The 19,605-nt window shown below is 37.6% G+C and overlaps 1 protein-coding gene across 5 annotated transcripts in view; it reads right to left on the bottom strand.

The window, feature by feature from the left end:
- LOC306856627 (DNA polymerase nu-like) overlaps positions 1-19,605 on the bottom strand; it is a 49,575-nt gene that overhangs the window by 23,171 nt on the left and 6,799 nt on the right. For 4 of the 5 annotated variants that reach the window (XR_013783033.1, XM_079395984.1, XM_079395982.1 and 1 more), the window contains exons 3-18: positions 19,358-19,439; positions 18,695-19,131; positions 18,098-18,219; positions 16,358-16,894; positions 15,749-15,912; positions 15,422-15,534; positions 14,876-15,024; positions 14,684-14,752; positions 14,536-14,596; positions 12,397-12,461; positions 11,840-11,923; positions 11,564-11,656; positions 11,114-11,224; positions 10,726-10,791; positions 931-988; positions 92-169 (exon numbers count right to left, since the gene is read on the bottom strand). Coding sequence is in view for 4 of the 5 variants with exons in the window: in XM_079395982.1 (XP_079252108.1) it covers positions 92-169; positions 931-988; positions 10,726-10,791; positions 11,114-11,224; positions 11,564-11,656; positions 11,840-11,923; positions 12,397-12,461; positions 14,536-14,596; positions 14,684-14,752; positions 14,876-15,024; positions 15,422-15,534; positions 15,749-15,912; positions 16,358-16,894; positions 18,098-18,219; positions 18,695-19,131; positions 19,358-19,439 (2,289 nt within the window). In the remaining variant the exon portion in view is untranslated. Of the gene's footprint in view, positions 1-91; positions 170-930; positions 989-8,593; positions 8,657-10,725; positions 10,792-11,113; positions 11,225-11,563; positions 11,657-11,839; positions 11,924-12,396; positions 12,462-14,535; positions 14,597-14,683; positions 14,753-14,875; positions 15,025-15,421; positions 15,535-15,748; positions 15,913-16,357; positions 16,895-18,097; positions 18,220-18,694; positions 19,132-19,357; positions 19,440-19,605 lie in introns of all 5 variants that reach the window. The other variant, XM_079395981.1, reaches the window with a different exon arrangement.

Below are 19,605 nucleotides of genomic sequence, written 5' to 3'. Positions count from 1 at the left end.
GCACATCACCGCATAAACCCCTAAAAACAAAATAACACATAAAATTTTGGGTTTTGGAAAGGCTTTGGCTTTGCTTTTCAAAGACACTCACCTGCAGAGAGGAAAGTCCAACCCTCTCGTGGAATGAACATAGCACGTGGGTGGACAGTCACTACATCAGCGATCTTTCCTATAACAAACACAAACAACAGTAACATCACAATAAACACATAATCATACTGATTCAGCAGTCTTACACAATTTACAATATATAATCGTAGTATTTCCGTTTTTAATTTTTACTGAAACAATAAAAAAAACAAACTAAGCTCCAAAATCAGATAAAGAAATCAATGCTTTGGAGCCGAAATTCACTTGTAGAATTAAAAACATTTTTTTTTTTATATCGGCCATTTAATACAGGGTAACAGAGTACTGAAAGGGTCCATAAAAAGGACATGAGGAGAGAAACAGACACGATTGAAGAAAGGAGGAGATTGAAAGTCAAGAAGTATGAGAAAGATGAATGAAGCTCTATATAGGTAAGATGCCTAATTGTAATTGCACCAGTCTTACTGAGAGAAAGAGCAAAGGAGTTTGGGTGAAATATGATGTGTAAAGGGTTATGCAGATTTTTAAAAACTCAGTAAAACTTCAGATTAAAGCGTGTAGACCTATTGCAATGTGCAATGGAAGCATAAAGCCCTTTCAAATACTGATTTGGTGCTCAAATTATTATTTATTTTTTTATTATTATCAATGTTGAAAACAGTTGTGCTGCTTAATATTTTGAGGAAACCATTATACATCTTTTTTTCAGAATTCTTGGACGAGTAGTAGCAAGTCCAAAATCGCATTGGTCCAAAATTTTCAATGGGTAGCTTATCACTTATCTATATATATATATTATAAACACACACACTTGAGTGTCTGATTACACACATACTTTACCTTGGATGTACTGTTCCTTAGAAATCTGCAGTGGCTGCTTCGGAAGAGCTTGAAAATTCTGCAGGAGGAAAGAAGCAGTTATTATTCATTTGAAAGTGTCTGATTCAGTCACCCTGAAAAGCACAGCACAGTGCCTCTCACATCCAATACCACAATAACACAAAGAGTAGGTTAAATCTAGCCCTGGCTTTGACAAATATGCAGACTTCAGAGCGCTTTTAAAATGTCAATTGAGGCCGCTAAAGCATGGTGCAGTGGTGTCTGTCCAATCAGAAAATGAATGAGATCTGTTCCTTCCTCGGTTTTTTAATTAATTTCAAACTGTCTCTATGAAGAAATGTTAAATATGCTTTGCCCTCTATCTATCTAGAGAAGGATGAAAGACACTAATAAGATGAAGAAAAAGTATTAATCTGGTAAAGTCATGAGAGCTTTTTGAACTATTTGCCTGACAGACAGAGACAGTCTATGGATCTGAGGGCTGTTATGAGCAGTCGGTAGTAAAACCATCAATAGTCCCACTTTTCCTCTGGAGGACAGAAATAGTGTAGACAACTTTTATCTTTAAAGCACAAATTAAGCTCTCAGGATCTGAAAAGAGCTATTCAGTGCTCATAAAATATATGTGAGCGATACAATGATGCAAAGAGAAAGAACATGCCAAAGGGAAATGATGGCATGCACAAATGTGTGTGAGAAAGAAAATGAGTCTGCAGATAAAATGTTTGTCTGGTTTTGTCTGAATGAGAATTCCTGGTTGGAAGGTCAATTCCTCGCTCCTCCCAATGCTTCATTACAGCTGTAAATCAGCAAACGATGAGGGAAGAACGATATACAGCTTCAAAGCCAGTCTCACAGACACACGCTCTCTCATACAGACCCAAAGTGGTTCTCTCTCAGTTTAAACGTGCAGTCATGTGTGTCTTGAATTGAAAGCATTTTCATTACTGAAACATTTAAAACACTGCCTGCATAAAACATTGTCAAATATCAGTGCTGATCGATTGATCGTTTTTACATTTAATGTGAAATGTGAAGAGGAACTTAGTGCTAGATCAGCATTCTCACCCTCGCATGATTGACTGCCCCATGTCTACATCTCTATTAGAACCGCAGTATCTGCGATATGATCCTGTCCAAAGATCAGCATTGGGCTGCAGTTTTTAACACGTGTGTATGAATGATATGAGCTGATCTCAGGTTATTGTGTGCAGTAAATCTGTTGTCTGGGTTTGATAGATGCTGGTAGTCTGGGAGAGAGGAACAGCTTTTAATAGCAACTAAGGCTCTCTGCTTCTGTTTGAGTAGCTCTATTGATCTACAGTAATATAATACAGACGGAAAGAGAGGTAGAGAGTCTCTGCAAGAGAGGTGGAGAGAGATTATTCTTTTCTTATATACATTGGTACACAGCTCACTGGAATCCTTGATTCTGATTGGTCAGTTGCAGTATTTCACAGTCAACTGCTTTTGTATAAAGATGTGTAATTGACCAAAGTAACCTTTCTTTTCACAAAAGGAAATAATTTCACATACATTCAATATTTATGTCCATTTGTTTAGTATATGGCCATGTAATAAGATGTATAATCATAGTCAGCCTGTCATTTACATAAAATAAACCAATTAATTTATTTGTATATATTATTAGGCTTTATTCATTATTTATTTGAAGCAATTTAGGATAACTACAGTCTGAACAGACGCTGAAATGTTGAGAAAAACTGATTGGATACAAACACTCAAAGATGGGGAAAAAGTGAGAAATTTGAGAACAATGACAGAGATGGAGGAAAGCGCAGAGGGAGGAGCACAGTGGTATTGATCTGAGGATCAGGCTGGACTCAGCGCTTCACTCCAACCCTAATCCGTCTTACTCTGGACAAGAAAATGCTGCTCACCATGCTTTTCTCACACAAACACACACAAGGGCACATTAACACTCTTACACATACACTGGCACTGAACACTCTTTGAAAGTCAAGGCTTGAGAGCGATCTGCCTTACATACCTTTCCTCACTGTAAACTTCATTCTTTTTTCCCTCTCTGTCTCTCTATTCAGTTTTTTCGTTCCTTTACACACATTCTTCACTCTCATGGAAGGTGATTTTGCAAAGGTTGTGGAATGCAGACTGAAGCACACACCACTGCGCATCCACAGCTCAGCTGATCAATTATTCAATAGAGAGAGAGGGAGAGAGGGCAAAAAGTGGAGAACAAGCAAAAAGGGGAGTAGGGGGGTTGAAACAGAGTGTGTGTGGGGGTTTGCAGCTGTCACTTCAAACAGCAAAATCCATCAACGCTCAACAGAAAACCTTAAAGTCACTATGAAATCAAAATTGACAATATTGGCAGTGTTTATTATGAATGGTTTGTCCATGCACATCATAATTTTTTCATTTGACATAATCGCATAATCTTAATCAAAAACACTGATTTGCCCTTGCAATATCTCTTCTCTGATGACGTGCACTGGCATGAAGGCAGGACAATAATCCCTCCCATCCAGCAACCTATATGGGAAATGACAGCGATGCAATGATCCAATCAAATCCCGCCCTACATTTTTACTCGTTTAAGGAGTCTACACACTATGAAGATAATAAAAATGAAATGGATTTTAATTTGTATACTGTATCAAATTTGATTTGCACATTTCTAAGGCCTCTAAATGATTCACATGATCAAAAATATGCCAAAACTCTGTAGTACAAAATCTACTACATGCCTTCAGTCCTCTAATTAACAGTATAGCAAGTATAAGGCTTTGTAGTACCTTTCAAAAAATGTCCCTGATAAGGTTGTGGTTCACGTTTTATTACTGTGAAATCTTTACCGATTTTTTATAAACTAAACAAAGAATAACTTTTATATGGTTAGTAATATTTCAAGCTGAAGATTTACCGGACTGAAGCAGCTTAAGTTTATTTGATTATCTATAAATAATTAGTAATAAATGTGAGTATAAAGCTACATCAGTTTTGAGAAACATTTATTTGTATATCTCCCATTCTTCATTGTATTGCATTGTATTGTTTTTGTCCATATTGAAATATGCTGTAAGAAGACATATTATTGGCAGATATACAGTGATAGCTGATATTTATATACATTTTATGTAAAAGTAATCTGCTATACAAGAGCTCACAGATTTACATTACAAGCTATCAGAATTTCATTTTACTTTTTGGCTCATATATCAGTAACTGCAGCATATTTTTGCTCAGGTTGAGCCTCTGAATAAAATTGAAGTGACACTTTATGAGCCATTAAAGCCTGATGTCTCAAATATGACATTCAACATAAAAATCTATGCAGATTTGAATTGTTTTATTATTTTTGGATCACACTTTAGTTTGGGGACCAAGACGCGCTATTAACTAACTATTAGCTATGACTTTTGCCTCAGTAAACTCCTAATTTGCAGCTTATTAATAGTTAGTAAGGTAGTTAAGTTTAGGTATTGGGAAGGATTAGGGATGTAGAATATGTTCATGCAGAATATGTGCTTTATAAGTACTAATGAGCAAGTGTTATTAATAGGCATGCTAATATGCAACTAGTTAACAGTAAGAATTGGTCCTTAAAATAAAGCGTTACCTCATTGTGTCTACAGGTTTAATATACTGCTAAAAGATAATGTTTATGTTCAGAACTTTCTAAAAGACAATCTTTCCAAATACAGTATGTTCAAGCAGGGTCCATGTATGAGAAAGAATGAGCGAGTTGGTTGATTCATGACCGGGGGCGTGATACTAATAGTTCTGACAGCAGGGAGCGATCGGCCCAGCCCTCAGAGTCCATACCCTGCACACTACGAGCAACCTGCAGAGCGTACTGCAAAACACACAGCCTCAGTGGTGCAACAAACCCACCCACTGTTCTTCTCTTTTTCTATATCACCTCCAGCACAGGACTTCCCTTCAATTAAACCCTCACGCATATACACACACACACACACACACACACACAGTGTGCTGGCACTGCAGGAGCGTTGCCAGGGTGACAGAAGTCTGGTCTCCACCCTGCAGGCCTCTCCCCTCCTGAACATATGCTGCACCAGCTTTAACACACACATACAGTGATAGTCAATAAGACAAGTGATCTCTCGCTCTCTCACAGTAACAGACATGGTAATAGTCTATCGCTCACCGCAAACACTCACAAACACTGTCTGTCTCATCTGCCTCTGTTTAGACAGATTTTACATCCATCCTCAGTTTTTTATTCTCTCGGTCTGTCTGTCAATCATCACTGTGGCCTCAAATTACTGTGCGACATACTGCGTCCAGTCACAGTGTGGGGTTGGGTGACGACGTTGGCATCATCCTGGTTACAAAGACAGATGACAAGGCAAAAAGAAACCATGCAGCTTGGGTCAGCTCCTTCTGTTACTGCTGACACACACACACACAATCAATATGCATCACTCACACAGACGCCACCCTTCAGTTCTCTGCAGCTGTTGAGTCAGGTCCTCTTTAATTATGTGAGTAGAAGAGGAAGAGGAAGTGTGTGTTTCAGTGCAACTATCACATGGGGAGGTTTCTATTTATGCATGTTAAGCGTGCATGAAAATTTGTAACTGGACTGTGAATGTGTTTGCTCAGTGGAAGTAACAGTCTCACACCTCTTCCCTGATGCGACATTCGGTAAAAATGGTAATTTCCCCTAGGACAACTGATCGGTTTAAATGCAAGGCATTAGTATCACGAACAAACAATGAAAAATGAGTTTTCACAGCTTTTATTAGTTTAGGTTACTTTATAATATATTGTACCGTTCAAAAGCAAGTCAAATTTATGTTTTTGAGAAAAAGTCTCTAATGCTCAACAAGGCTGCATTTATTTGATCAAATACATAGTAAAACAGTATTATTGTGATATATTATTACAATTAAAAAACAACTTACCTATATTAATATATTTTAAAAAGTAATTTATTCCTATGATGGCAAATCTGAATTTATAGCAGTCATTACTTTCAGTCTTCAGTGTCACATGATCCTTAATAAATCATTCTAATATGCTGATTTGGTGCTCTAGAATCATTTCTTATAAATCAGGGTTAAACGGTTGAGCCGTTTAATAACTTTGTGGAACCCATGATCATTTTTTTTTTCAGGAATTTTTCCATGAATAGAAAGAACAGCATTTATTTATTTAAAAAAAAAAAATTTTTTGCAACAATGTCAGTGTCTTTACTCAATTTGATGCATCTTTGCTAATAAATAAATGAACAAATTTATTTTAACTGTAGCATAAAACAATACAAATTTTACAATTAACTTAAAATAAAAAAATGTATATGTAGAACTAAACTGAACCAAAGATGAATAAATGCTGTAGAAGTGTTGTACATTATCATACAGTCTTACCAAAAATGCAAATCTGACATATTTTCCCAAAACAGCATTGTACTGTGGCTATTCAGCATTAATACAAAAGTTCTCACTTCAGGAAGATGATCAGCCTCACAGCATCACACTCCAAAAAATGATGATGAGCATGCAACATTTTACACAGGCTTTTATGCAAAGTGACTTGAATCAATGAAGGACGCAACATAAACAACGAGGCAAGAACATGAGAAGTTCTGCAATACAAAGCCTTAAAACTGCTCAAAGAATACAGGCTAGAGCAAAGTAAAGTAAAGTAAACCTTTGGATTACGAGTCCGACTCTCTAACCATTAGGCCACGACTTCCCCCTTTTTTTTTTTTTTTTTAAAGTAAAGATGAAAGTGAGAGACGATGAGTCAAGTGAAATTATAGAACTTCAACATCTAAGCTGCTCCAGTGGGAAAGCAGCTGCTGGCACTGTAAAGTTATCTACTGAAGAAGAAACAGTTGAAATATAATAATTCTCAGTCAACAGCCTCTCTAATGGCTCTATTGCTCAGGGCTGCTGCCATCTGCTGGAGGCTTTACATCACTGCAACTAGCTCATCTTTACCGCAGTACACACCAACGCCCACACAGAAGATGATTACACACAGGGGTGTTGGATGCTCATTAACGGACACAAGAGGGTGTTGAAGCCGAAAGAAGAGATACCGAGCGAGAGTCGGAGTGTGTGTGCACTCATTAGCTGTTTAAGGCGTGAGGTGGGGCGGTAAAAGCCAGGCCAGTAACAGCTAGAGAATATGCTATATTGATTCAGAGGTTAAAGAGGTTTGGATGATTAACTAATTGAGCAAAGTAAGCACAGAATTTACCAACCTGCCCCTCAAAGACCTTCAACAGACTATATATCACATTCTTTCTCAAGAATATAAACAATTTTATGTTAGGGATTCGTCAGAGTAGCACCATTTCCTTTCCATCACTTTTCAAGTGAAATTACCCCCCACTGTACACCCTTCCCGGTGTTTCTGCGCAGTTTCTGTGGCAACAAACCCTTCAATCACCCAGCCGATGGGCGAGATCCATTGCCATCCCATAGCGGCACCCTGTTGGCATGACAATGGCAAAACATGCCGCCTCTGCTGTTTCTGAGGCCGAGTAAGAGATACAGTAGAGGCCTCAAATACGCACTCATGCACTGTACAATATACATACCATAAGCTACTCTATTCTGTGGCATGCTGATGGTGGGAACTAACTCACTAACCAGCTAATGGCCTGTTAAACACCTTAGACAGAGACTGAATTATAGGCGATATGGCCAAAAAAAAAATTTAAATCTTTATTTCTTTCAAGTTTAAAGCAGATTTTTGCTCCTAAATAAAAGTTGGAGAAACCAGATCATTAATTGTGGTTTTAAAAACTACTCTTTATGGTCAGAACATGACAAACCCTTCACAACAAATCCGTCACGCATTTGACAGCTTGACAATAGAACTAGCTTGAGTTAGAATGATCACAATACTAACATCTGTAAAATTTGTAACAACATCATTTGATCTTGTGAAATTTAATTATAATGACAGCCCTACATGGTCTCACACTTCTGAGTCATCATTTTGAGCTCTTCAAAGTGATTTGCTGCAGTCTTTGGCACATTCCTGAAATATAACTAACTATTCTTCCCTGTGGCCCAGCTTTAGAAAAAGTTCAGCAAGGCAAAATGTGCTGATGCCAAGGCACAGATGTTTCTAAAGCCTGCGAGACAACAGAAACCACAGTAAAATGTCCCTCATATGTTCTCTCTCTATCTTTCTCATTAGCACACTGTTGCCGCATTGCCCTCTCTTCTCGCTGATGTTACTCATCTGCTACTGTTTGTGTTGTGTGACAAAAGCTTAATAAACACAGAAACGGAGCCCCACGCAGAAAACCAATCAACATTGGCGGTTGTTGTTTTAGAGCTCATCAAACCAGGCACTGTGAAAATAATAGCACAGACGTACATCTCATTGACTCTTAATGGGTTACTATGGCTTGTAGAGCCTGGTTTGCTGTATGATGTTTTTGTTTCAGCTCGATGCTCAATGAATGCCCACTTGTTTTTAGTGGATAAACAGAACAAGTGCTTTGTTGGGGCAGTCAGTCAAGCTTTGTTGAGGATTCCCTGTTGTACGCTCCCCTTGAAAACATGAAGGTGGGAACATAAACAAACGCATTGGTGTTCAAGCAAACATTAAACACACATGCATGAACACCTGTGATGTGTGACCCAGTTTTTCTTTTAGCGCCAATGTTTTTCTTTGTAAACTGACTCACCAAATACTGTTTATAGACCGAGATCTGGCTGCAGATTTCACTTTCCACACAGGCCCTTTGGATCTGTCAAAATCAGGTGGGTGGATTTAAAGTTTTTAAAGCTAAAGAAATGCTTATGTAACTGTAATTAATCAGTTCACACAAACACAGAGTAATGACTCATCCAATGAAAGCTGGAAACTCTTTAGATTATGGAGACACTTTGTTTCACATGATTATTTGAGTTTGTCTAATTGGACTTCGAAAACACCTTGACAGAGTTTTTCAGTGACGCAGTAAACAATGAAAAATGCAGCTATTCTGAACATCACATGATTCGCAAGACCATTTCTCCTGAAGGCATTATTTATCAAATGCAAGGAGATTAGCTCTCGGTTGTGAAATGCAGGATAGAAGGCTTTGGATAGCATATAAAAAGCTGATATGAAGGCAGCGAGAAGACAAAGAAATAAAGATGAGGAGAAAGACGTCTGTTCTCCTTCGACTGTTCTTTGGCGTTATTGTCAAGAGTGTCTCCGTGTATGTCTCAGGATGGATAAGTGATGTCTGGTCTTCTGTTCAAGAATACTTGGGGGATTCTGATCCAAAGGCGGCTCATTTTTTGGTTATGACTCTAAAGCCTGCAAAAGCTTTGTCTTAAGCAAACCCGTATTAAAGCTGAATAAAGCTACTAGGCAGATTTGTGTGTGTTCAAAGACAAAGGGGGAGTGAGAAGAAAGCAACAGTGAAGAAGAAGTGTGAGTTTTTGTGTTATAGAAAGATATCAGAACAAGGCAGTTGCCCCCTCTGCAGCAGAGCAGAGACAGCATTCAAGTTTCTCCAACAGCAGGGACAGAATCTGTATTACACAACCGATTGTGGGAATCAGACATGCCATTAAAATTACACAACCTATGTGATTGGACACAACTTTGACTATACCTAACAGTCTCGGTTTCATTGGCAAAAAATAAAATTTATTGATATTGCCTAGCTTGTCAGTGAACTACGGCTCTGTGTAGTAAATGCTGCTCCATCTGAAAGCAGGTGATGGAGATTTACTACTAATCACAGGACCTGCTTTACTGACGGGATGTGCATGACAATAGCATGCGATTAAATTGCACAGCCCTAGTGTGTCTATGTAGACCTTAGTCAAGGAAAATGCCATATTTGATTTTTTGCCAAAACAGTGCACAATAAATATTTCATATTATTATCCTATGTTGAAAACAATTGTGCTGCATAATATTTTTGTGGAAGCCATCATACATTTATTTTTGAAAATTCTTTGATGAATAGAAAGTTCAAAAGAACAGCATATGTGAAATGCCTTTATGAAAATCCAAAATCTATTGTAACATTATAAACGTCTTTACTTTTGATCAATTTAATGCATTGTTTCTGAATAAAAGTATTAATTTCTTTAAAAAAAAATTCTTACCAAGCAAAAACTTTTGAGTGGCAGTGTACACACATAAGCCATCAAATTCACATACAAAGCCTTTCTAACATCTGAGGCGCTCACAAAATACACAGAATATAGCACAAAAATATGAATCTAATCCTTCTTAAATCCAGATAGTCTAAAAGCTTCTGGCTTAGTCTTGCTCGTGAAGGATTTTAAAAGAGTTAGAGAAGGGAAAGTAGTAAAGTACGAAAGGCAAAATAGTAAGGGCATGCCTGCCGGTTTGATGACATAATGAAAAACTAAACTCACCCACTGGAACACAGAGAAACAGAAGTATTAAAAAGTTGAGCCGAACAGGCAATTGCAGGTGAATTTCAGCTTTAATATCACAGTTATTCAGTATGATTCAGCATCACTTGAACTCTCAGGATGATCTATCCCTAGGCTGCAATTAATGGCCGATGATTTTTCTCAATTAGTCCTAGCAGCTAATGAAGCTCATTTATATGCTAGCTCATCAGTGGAAATGAATTATTAAATGCAGTGGTTACAGTTAGAATACTCAGATGGACAAACCCCAGAGGTGGCTTAACTGAATTCAGCATGAAGGAGACACAGATCATTCATAAATATATGTGACAAGTGTGAGGTGTGAGGGATGTCTTAAAGACCCAAATAACGACAAGCTCAATTATTCTAAAGAAAGAATGACAAGAATGATGGACAAATTAGAAGCACTCACAGGATGTTTAGCAGACAGTCTGCCGCTTACTGTACTTGTCTGATTCCATGTGGAAGAAATGAACGTCTGAGAAGCCGAGAAACAGAAAACAAAAAGCACAAAATTTACAAAAAAAAAAAAGATAATGTATGTTAATTCTGTCAGCTCAAGTCATTTAAAGAGCATTCAAAATCAACAGAGGTTTAAAACAAAAAAAACTAAACTAAATAAACGGAAAACACTGGATAAAAAATTAATTATTAAAAATACAGTTATGAACCCTAATTGAATATTTCACAGGAAAAAGAACAGAAACATTGTCAAAATAATGACTCAAATGTGACACTCTTGTACTGCCATCTAGTGTGCATGATTTGATTTCTAAAATTCTGTATGTCAAATGTCTCACCTTGCTCATGCAAGACAAAATGCCATCCACAAATGCAGTCTTGTTTTTGTGAATCTGTCTGTATTCAAGTATGATTTTTGGCAGTGGATGCAGCTTCTGTAGTTGTAATAGCTAAAATAGAGTGCAAAAAAGACAGAAACTGAATTGAAACTGATACATTCTACTTTCAATTTTAGTTAAGGAATCATAGGTGACGAATAAAGAAAAACATTCATTCATGCTCTTAGATGTCTAAGAATGTCTAAATAATATGCAGAGTTACATACAGGTAACCCTAAGACAAACCCTAATCTAACCCTATAGTAAGTACATGCAGTTAATTAATATTATTCAGTAAATATATAATTACACTGTAACACGGACACCTTAAAATAAAGTGTAACCACAATAACATCTGTGTGAACACCTCATGTTTGTTTGCACATATAAGGACATTAAATGAGTACTCACTGCTGTTTCTGATGTGGACTGCTGTTTTTTTATTGTTTTGGGAAGCTTTTTATTCTCACAAAGTTCATGTAAACGCAGCTTCTCGAATAGAATCTGAAAAGAGGTTTGTAATGTATATTTGCAATTACATTACAGTAACTATCAACAGATAAGTGACAACAAACCCTACCTAATAGACAACATTTTTGGGCATCATAGGGCATCTATGATTATGCTTAGAAATTATGTCAAGGCAGATAGCTAGCAAAGTTTCAAAAGCCTTTCAAAAACACTGACCAGTCTCAGCTGTGCACTGCTGGACACCAAGAACTTCTGACCTGCAGCCTGGTGAGCCTCCTGCTCTAACTGCTTCAGCTTAGACTGAAAAAGAGAAAGAGAGCGCAAGAGAGGACCTTGTTAGAAGAGTGCTGCTGCTCATTCAGACACTTTCAAATACAGAAGGTGCAGTAACACCCCGCAGAGAATAATCCTGAAGTGTTTAACTAATCAATTCCCTTCTTCTGAGAGAACTGATAAGAGGATAAGAGGGATGTACAAAGCAGAAGAATGATAGAAGAGGAGGAAATGTGAAGAGTGCAAGAGTTTATTAAATAAATATACACAAAGCACTCGAGAAAACAAAATATATGTGCACTCGTGAGGGAGAAAGCAAGAGATATGAAAGGAGATGGTAATGTTCTTTTTGAGAAAGCAGATGCCAGCAGTGGTAGATCTAGTCATTAATATTAACTACACACAATATACCCTCAATTCTCCCTTATGGAAGACAGACCTGAGAAAATCAGGGTTTATGGCTGTTTATAGAATCACAATAAAATCAAACACACTCTTACCCCTAGCAACTCCGAAGTATTTTTCATGGCTTCCTTGTCCACATGCATTTCGTAGCTTTCCATTACTGAGAGAGAAAGAGGGAACAATGTTAATGCAGCAAGCCAAAATTATTGGCTTTATTGTAAATGCAAGACTAAATCTTATTCATTAGACAGTGATATATAACTCCCTTCTTAAACTGCGTTTCATTTCAGACTGTGAAAGTAAATTTAAAGATATAAAGAATGAATGTGCTGTACTAAAGGTTTATTTAATCGATGAAGTGACTAAAGAATTAGACAAATATATTAAAATAAATATAAATATATATATATATATATATATATATATATATATATATATATATATATATATTCCAATAGTGTCATTTGTGCGATTTCAAAATTTCATGATAAACATACACATGTTTGTGCATACAATGATGGAAAAAGAAATGCCAGTGACATACATTCAAAAATATGTTTAAAACTGTTTCAAATAAAAATTTAAATAAACTTATAATTATACAACCCGGATTCCAGAAATGTTGGGACATTTTTTAAATTTGAATAAAATGAAAACTAAAAGACTTTCAAATCACATGAGCCAATATTTTATTCACAACAGAACATAGATGACGTAACAAACTGAGAAATTTTACAATTTTATGCACAAAATGAGCTCATTTCAAATTTTATGCCTGCTATAGGTCTCAAAATAATTGGGACAGGGGCATGTTTACCATGGGGTAGCATCTCCTCTTCTTCTCAAAACAGTTTGAAGACGTCTGGCCATCGAGGTTATGAGTTTATGGAGTTTTGGTGTTGGAATTTGGTCCCATTCTAGGGATATAGGTTTCCAGCTTCTGAAGAGTTTGTGGTCGTCTTTGAGGTATTTTTCATTTAATGATGCGCCAAATGTTCTCTATAGGTGAAAGATCTGGACTGCAGGCAGGCCAATTCAGCACCTGGACTCTTCTACTACGAAGCCACGCTGTTGTAATAGCTGCAGTATGTGGTTTTGCATTGTCCTGCTGACATACACGTCGTCTGGAGGGGAGCATATGTTGCCCTAAAACCTTTATATACCTTTCAGCATTCATAGTGCCTTCCAAAACATGCAAACTGACCATACCGTATGCACTTATGCACCCCCATACCGTCAGAGATGCTGCCTTTTGAACTGAATGCTGATAAAACGCTGGAAGGTCTCCCTCTTCTTTAGCCCGGAGGACATGGCGTCCGTGATTTCCAACAAGAATGTCAAATTTGGACGCATCTGACCATATAACACTTTTCCACTTTGAAACAGTCCATTTTAAATGAGCCTTGGCCCACAGGACACGACGGCGCTTCTGGACCATGTTCACATTTGGCTTCCTTTTTGCATAACAGAGCTTTAGTTGGCATCTGCAGATGGCATGGCGGATTGTGCTTACCGACAGTGGTTTCTGGAAGTATCCCTGGGCCCATTTAGTACGGTCAATGACAGAATCATGCTGATGAGTGATGCAGTGTCGTCTGAGGGTCCGAAGACCACGAGCATCCAACAAAGGTCTTCAGCCTTTTCCCTTATGCACGGAGAGTTTCTCTGAAACGTTTGATGATGTTATGCACCGTAGATTATGAGATTTGCAAAGCATTTGCAATTTGACATTGAGGAACGTTGTTTTTAAAGTATTCCACAATAATTTCATGCACTCTTTCACAGATTGGAGAGCTCTGCCCATCTTTACTTCTGAGAGACTTCTGCCTCTCTAAGACATCCCTTTTATGTTACAGACCGGATGTCAAATAACTTAATTAGTTGCTAGATGTTCTCCCAGCTGAATATTTTCAAAATTTCTTGCTTTTTCAGCCCTTTATTGCCCCCGTGCCAACTTTTTCGAGACCTGTAGCAGGCATCAAATTTGAAATGAGCTCATTTAGTGGATAAAAGTGTAAAATTGCTCAGTTTCTCATGTTATCCACGGTCTATTGTGAATAAAATATTGGCTCATGTGATTTGAAAGTCTTTAGTTTTCATTTTATTCAAATTTAAAAAACGTCCCAACATTTCTGGAATTCGGGTTGTACCATGAAATGAATAGATCAGGGAAATGCAATGACATTCTGAGTTAAATCATTCACTTTTTATCTCTAGAATCTGTTTGCTCAGACCTGCCAGAATTGGAATCATCTTTTGTTCTATGCCAGAATAGAGCTGCCACAGCCCCTGAGTCTATAGACAAAGAAACAGAAAATTGAGAGCTTGAGAGAAAACTGAGAAACATAATGCTTTATTTAGAAAAGATTCTTTTTAAATTACCTGGAGCTTGTCATGCAGTTCCACCATTAGATCGTATAAGAGAGACACATTTGAGATCACTTGAGTCACCTGAGAAAGCAGTAAAGAGAGGCACAATGCCACTGTAAAAATGTAATTTCAAAGTCGAAACTGAGACACACCACTGCGATCTTTTCTGAACACCATTTGCTGAATGAAATGTGTATATCTGACCTTGGCTTGCCCGAGCACAGGTTGCAGTGATGTGGACGTAAATGAATGCGAGTAGTGCTTGGAAAGGAGGGTCTGAAAGCAGGATGCAGAATCGGAAGGATCTAACAACCATGCTGCAATCTGAGGATCCATCACATGACAACCCAACACTGCACAGAAAAAATATTACCCACATTACTACTGTTACCACATTTTAAAAATTAGATGCATTAAAAGTCTATATTTAATGGTAATGTTAACATTTAAACAGTTTTTCTCTCTTGATTTTAAGCATGATTTTAAGAGCGTCTTGTGTGCTTTAACATAAGCTGGAACATCTGACTTACTATATAAGTTTACATGAGATAACAAAATAAATGTCACATATTTGCTTGTTTAATCATTGACTTAATAAATATTTATGTTACATTGTTTATATTCTAATATAATATTTATAATGTTTTATATAATAAAAAAGATTTTCAATGTAGTCTTTTGAGCTCCTATTCTATATAACATGGTAATTGTTTAAATAGTCAGAGATAAAATAAAAATTGTGTGTGCCACCTTGTTTCCAGCTCAAGTCTTTGCTGAAGTGTTTCAGTGCTGTGCGAAGCAGGTCTTTAGCTTTAAAGCATACAAATGGCTTTGTGTCACACATCATCTGCATGAGCATCTCTCTAAGGAGGCACAGACATACAGGTACACAGTAAAACACACTGAACATCACCTACACTTAATTCCACATTACATCTGTAAAAGTATCCCTTTAAAGGAAAACAAATAAGTAATGCTACTTGCCATCTGTGACAGAAAAACAGCAAGGACACAATAAGGACAGCAGTTACATGTAAATACCTCTCTGTCTCGTCTCCTCTCCAAACACAAACACACCTGGTAAAGACATCCTGCTTTTGTGAATAGTCTTGTTGGGCCCAAGCTGGTGCCTGCTCTAGTCTGAGGTACAGCACCCTCTCTGGTGGTATGTCTTGTGGTCCCTCTGAATCCAAATCCCTCTTCAGCAAAACCAGCAGGCCACACACTGAAGGGCACAGCTTCTTTAGGAGAGACATTGAATATTTCCAGCCATTAATTCTCTCAAACAGTACCACTCATACAACATTCAATTTGCCTGCATAATTTGCAGCAAATCTATCTTAATCTTAAGATTTTTTATGTTTTTGATAGAAGTCTCATGCTCACCCAGGCTGCATTTATATGATTAAAAATACAGCAAAATTGTAATATTCTGAAATACTATAACAATTTAAAATAACGGTTTTCTATTTTAAAATATTTTAAAATGTAATTCATTCTTGCGATGGTGAAACTGAATTTTCAGCAGCCATTACTCCAGTCTTCAGTGTCAAACAATCCTTCAGAAATCAAACTGACGCCAAACTTTTGAACAGTAGTGTACAGTATATCCATCAAAATTTGTAGTACAGCCAAAGCTTAATAGTTTAGCTCAATGAATATCATCTAGTGATTCTGTAATCACACCTGTTCTGGGTCCAATTGTATGGTGCCATCTTGGTATACCATGGTAACAACAAATGCTTTGACTTTTCCTGCCTCCTCTAATAAAGTTTCTCTCTCCTCTTGTGAGAGGCGGCCTGTGTCACACACCCTGGGATCAGAGGTCAAGCTAAAGGCCCCTCTAGTGGTTGCTGTGGTTCCATCTTCTTTTCTGTCTGTTTCTGAAGGCATTTCATTGCTTCGTTTGGATCTTGACAGACTTGGATCGGAGAGCTTGGGGGATTTGGAGTGATTTGGTTTATTAGATCCTTGACTCTTTAATTCTTTCTGTGGTCGGAGATGATGTCTCTGCCTCTTGACGTTAGGCTGTGGAAGTTTTAATTTTAGGAGTTTTATTGAGCCCTTTACTTTTGCCTTGTGGAAGAGCTGCGAGGGGAACCTGAGGGCTCTGAGTGTCTTTTTGCGCAACTCCTGTGATGAAGTGATCTTAGGAGCTTCCTGTGAGGGTCCAGCGGGTTCCCATTTCTCAGTATGCTTTGGAAATGATTTCAGCTCACCAGCCTGTATGTGTTAAGAGAACAAATTTAGTAGAGTAGAGTTAAGGAAGAGGGCATTTGAGTTTAAACAATCTCTTATTACATGTGAAGAAAATATTCCACGCAATTCAAATAAAGACAATTTCATAACTTCAAAAAGCTTAAATCAGCAGCAGGCAGCCATCCACACACAACCTTCCTATTCAGAGTTTGGCTGTCAGCGCCAGACAAATCAGCTTAAAAAAAGCTTCAATAAGAGAATATGTACACACAGTTCCCAGGCTGTCACTTATAAAGCTTTCTAAAGCAGTTTCTAGGCTGATGCACCCACACTTTTATCTCTGCTAGGACAAGTCTTCGTCTGGTACTTCTCAACCTCTGAATGACCCGTGATTCTTTACGTAACAGACATCTGCAGCAAGAGACTTCCATTATTCATTAGTAGGCTTGAACATCCTGAAAGTTCAAAACTACACCAAGCATTCAGGGTCAAAACATTCTTGCACACTAGATAACTGATTCCCAGATTAGTTAGAGACTTTTTATTGTTCATGCTCTTTTTAGAACATCTAGAATTTAGTGTTATTTGTCTAGATAAGTCTGTAAGCAGGTGAAAGGATGCAGTCCTTTGAATTGTATGTGTGTGCTTAGTTCATTGTCAGTACTTGTTCACTTCATCAACTTGTTCAAGTTTTTTTTTCATTCTCTGCACACATTGTTTTACATAAATGCCATAAATGCAGATTGATGCTTCATCTTCATTCCCACAATGTAATGTGTGCCGTTAATGGCACCACTCTGAGCCATCCGAGTACAGGGAGACCCTCAAAACTGATCCCTTAAAGACGTTTTGCCTGGGCTGCCTTTTCTTACCAACAGTTTCACAGAGTACACCTTGTAGAAGAAAAGTTCTTTGCAACGTAAAAAGGTCATTAATGATAAAGAAAGAGAACAAAACAGCAAGCAGAAACTGAAAATATAGGCCTAAAGACGTGTCAGAGCTGTGGCCTAGTAGTGTTTCCCAATCTTTTTTCTTCTTTTTTTTCAACATCTATTTAGCATATTTTTAGTAAAATTTAAACATTAAAAAAATATATTAGGTACAATTAATAAAATCAAAGTAGATAAAAAGAGGAATATTGAGATTCAGAAAAATCAGACAAACACATCTCTGATGACACAACACATCCAAGACTACCTTCTCTCTGCACTGGAGTCAGTACATTACCTGAGAGTGGAGCTGAATGCTGTGATGCACTCCATCACTGGTGGGGGGTGCTGTGGATTTCACCTTTCCATCTCTCTCTCCAACAGGCATCAGAATTGTATTCTCACCTGGCTGGGGAGAATCTGCGTGTACGATAAGAAGAGTGAATAGTGTCTCAGCATTGTCACTTGTATGTGGATGCATGTGCGTGTCAAACCAGACCAATCTCATTTCTGCCCATGTGGGTAGTGTCTGTTTGTTTCATCATTAGGTTGTACCTAGCTGACATGAAAATTTTTTTAAAGCTGCGGTGTGATGTGCTATATGCCATCTAAAACCATTTTAAACAGCATTTAGTAAATGATTAATAATTACTTAACAGATGTGTCTTGCACACATTCAAGGACAGAGACACTTCCACATATTTCAGCATGTACACAGCTTTACACTGGAAGTGACAATTCAGTTTCTGCTATTTTGCCAGTAATGGCTGCTCTCCAGGTCCTCACTTAGATGTTGATTTCTCTACATTAGACATATGATTACTATGCTGCACTTGTATGAACACATCTTGGTCAGCTCTGGCCTCTTTTGAGATATCTTCAAAAACAGACTCACTGCTATCTTTTGCTGTCAACCCCGATCGACCACCCCAAAATGGCTTTGTCTGTCCAGTCCTCTGCTGCTTGTCCACAATATCATTCCTCTTTTCTTCTTCTCCAGATGCTGGATGACAGTTGTTAGTAGGCAATGTGTAATCACAACCTACTGGGTCTTTTTCAGAGGGGCTTGCTGGTGGATTCCAACTCCTCTTCCTGAAGGTCAGTCTATAGATCTCTGCTTCTGTCATGCTGCCTGGTCTAGCCTGAGAGCTCCCAATGCTATTTAAGCAGGACATATGTAAACTGTCTTCTCCCTGTGCTGCCGGTATATAAGGCTGGACGTTGGGCTTTACGATATCACCAGCATAGTACAGTGCAAACCTCTCATTACTGGTCACATCCTTTAACTTGAAGTGGTTTGAATCTTCCACCAGATCATTAGAATTCAACGTTCTAAAAGACAAAGATAAAATAAAACTTTTCTATGTCCTGTAGTACATAAACAGCATTTTTAAATGTCAAAAAAGTCAAATGAAGTTATTTTATTTGTAGTTATGTAACATTATTGTAATGTATATATACATAATGTACACATTATTGTTGGCTTAATATATGCACAGCAAATATCTAAATAAAAACTGTTACTGTAGATGCTGTATCAGTTCTAGGTATTACTCACCTGTTTGTCCCTGCAAACAAATCTTGATTTCTGTCATCTCTGCCCTGCTGCTGAGACAGTCCGAACCCTCTACCAGATAAGCCTGTCATTTTTAATAAGTTAAAGATTCCCTCAGACAAAAAAAAAAAAAAAAACATTTTTAACAGCTGTTTGTGAACTAGTCTTTCTCAAAGTCACCAAGCCTAGCTCAATACCCAATAAAATACCACTTCCTGTAGGCCATAACTTGCCTTAATATTGTTAGAATA

The sequence above is a fragment of the Barbus barbus genome (genome assembly GCF_936440315.1).
Source record: "Barbus barbus genome assembly, chromosome: 1".
NCBI classification, from domain to species: Eukaryota; Metazoa; Chordata; class Actinopteri; order Cypriniformes; family Cyprinidae; genus Barbus; species Barbus barbus.
Note: the sequence above shows the minus strand (reverse complement) of the source record. Positions and strands in the feature narration are given on the sequence as shown.